This window comes from Cystoisospora suis (assembly GCF_002600585.1).
Source record: "Cystoisospora suis strain Wien I chromosome Unknown contig_8484, whole genome shotgun sequence".
NCBI classification, from domain to species: domain Eukaryota; phylum Apicomplexa; class Conoidasida; order Eucoccidiorida; family Sarcocystidae; genus Cystoisospora; species Cystoisospora suis.
In genome coordinates, this window is record NW_027161262.1 from 1 (window position 1) to 1,822 (window position 1,822).

The 1,822-nt window shown below is 39.2% G+C and overlaps 1 protein-coding gene across 1 annotated transcript in view; it reads right to left on the reverse strand.

Moving 5' to 3' along the window:
- Positions 1-165: 165 nt before the first annotated feature.
- The window catches only part of CSUI_010824 (uncharacterized protein), a 1,879-nt gene continuing 222 nt past the window's right edge, over positions 166-1,822 (reverse strand). The window contains exons 2-3 of the mRNA XM_068070925.1: positions 1,104-1,143; positions 166-933 (exon numbers count right to left, since the gene is read on the reverse strand). Coding sequence (XP_067917099.1) covers positions 521-718 — 198 coding nt within the window. The 5' untranslated portion in view covers positions 719-933; positions 1,104-1,143 and the 3' untranslated portion in view covers positions 166-520. The remainder of the gene's footprint in view (positions 934-1,103; positions 1,144-1,822) is intronic.

Consider the following 1,822-nt stretch of genomic DNA (forward strand, 5'->3'; position numbering starts at 1 on the left):
AAGATAGATAGATAGATTAAAGATAGATAGATAGATAGATAGATTAAAGATAGATAGATAGATTAAAGATAGATAGATAGATAGATAGATTAAAGATAGATAGATAGATTAAAGATAGATAGATAGATAGATTAAAGATAGATAGATAGATCAAGAGATGAGTAGATAGAATTGAATTAGCCATCCTCTTTGTATATTTAACTCTTTAGGGTCTTTCATATTGAGGTGTGTCTTCTTCATTTCTTGACTTATTCTGACGGAGAGAAGAGGAGGAAGAGCGTAAGGAACTGGAGTTGATCTAGACATATCAGATCGGCTTAAGTAGTGTGAAAACAACCCACTAAGAATCGATTGTCTTTGGAGACTTGAATCGATTCATATCGATTGTGTAGCTTGTTTACTCAATCAGTTACTGCACTGATCTTTGTCCCGGGCAGATTCTCTGCGCATTTAACAAAGGAGAGAGAATGAAACTTTTCTTTTTCTTTCTTTCTTATCTCTTTCTTTCTTCCTTTCTTCGCTATCTCTCCATGAAGACCTCTCCTCTCAGAGAATGAAGAAGAAGAAGAAGTAGACATGTTCTTCTGCTTCTTCTTCCTCTTTGTACATACGAACGAACTCCAGGAGAAATGATTGATAATGAAAGAGAAACAGAACGAAACGAGAGATAAAAAGAAAGGAAGAGACCAGACTCGCCTGCATGGTTCAATGAAAGCATAGCATACGACTAAAGAAAGAAAGAAAGAAAGAATCTTTTCTTTCTATCCTCGCTTTTCTTCTTTAGGCCGTATGTCCATCAGTAAAGAAGACGAAGAAGAGGAAGAAGAAGAGGAAGAAGAAGAAGAATTTGTTTCATCGTCTAGTATGGAGATGTCATTCATGACGCAAAACGCACACTGCTGAAGTTGCTCATGTGTATAGACATCGCAGTCGCTGCAGGTAAAAAGAGAGAGAAGGAAAGAAAGAAGCGAGAGAGAGTTCCTCTGCTCTTAGCAGGTAGCTGTCGAGCCTATCATAAATACTGTCCACTGACGAAGAAGAAGAACAAGAAAGAGAAGGAAAGAAAGAGAGAGAGAAGAGGAGAGAAGTGGATAGGAGCTTACTTGCAGAAAATATTCAAGCAGTCAGGGCACTGACTCCCTCCTAAATACGTACAGACAACAAGAGAAGAATACAAAGACAAGAAAGAAGGAAAGAGAGACAGAGAAGAGGAAAAGGCATGAAAGAAAAGAAGAGGACAGAAACAATACCTCGTGCATGTCTTTGTATCTTCTCATTCCCTTACCTATACAGATATCTACGCATGTAAATGAACCCCCTGATCCTTTCCTTCTTTCTCTCTGTATCTAACTCTCTACACTCCTCCCTTCTCTTGATATGCAAAATCTTCCAGAAAGATCATTCGTTTTCTTTTCTTCTTCTTCTTCCGAGCAGTTGCCACGTATCTACACTACCAGCGGATCTCTTTACACGCTGATAGGAGAGAGACCGTCTCTTTCCCTCTTGTGTGTCTTAATGTCCCCATTTTCTCTCTCCTTCTCTCGTCTAGACAACTCATTCGCGCGACATGCTGAAGAAAAGAAGAAAGAAAATAGATACTTCTCTTCTTCTTCTTTTCTTCTTCTACTTCATCAAAGACAGAAACGAAAGGACCTCGGAATATGGAGAAGAGATCGAGAGATGAACAGACAGAGAGAGGCTAGAAAGAGAGATGCGAGTGCCGATAGGAACGACATGCAATTCTCCTCATGCTACTATTGTTACGGCCACTACTAATACCACCACTACTACTACTACTAGTACTATCTAAGGTGATGCCGCT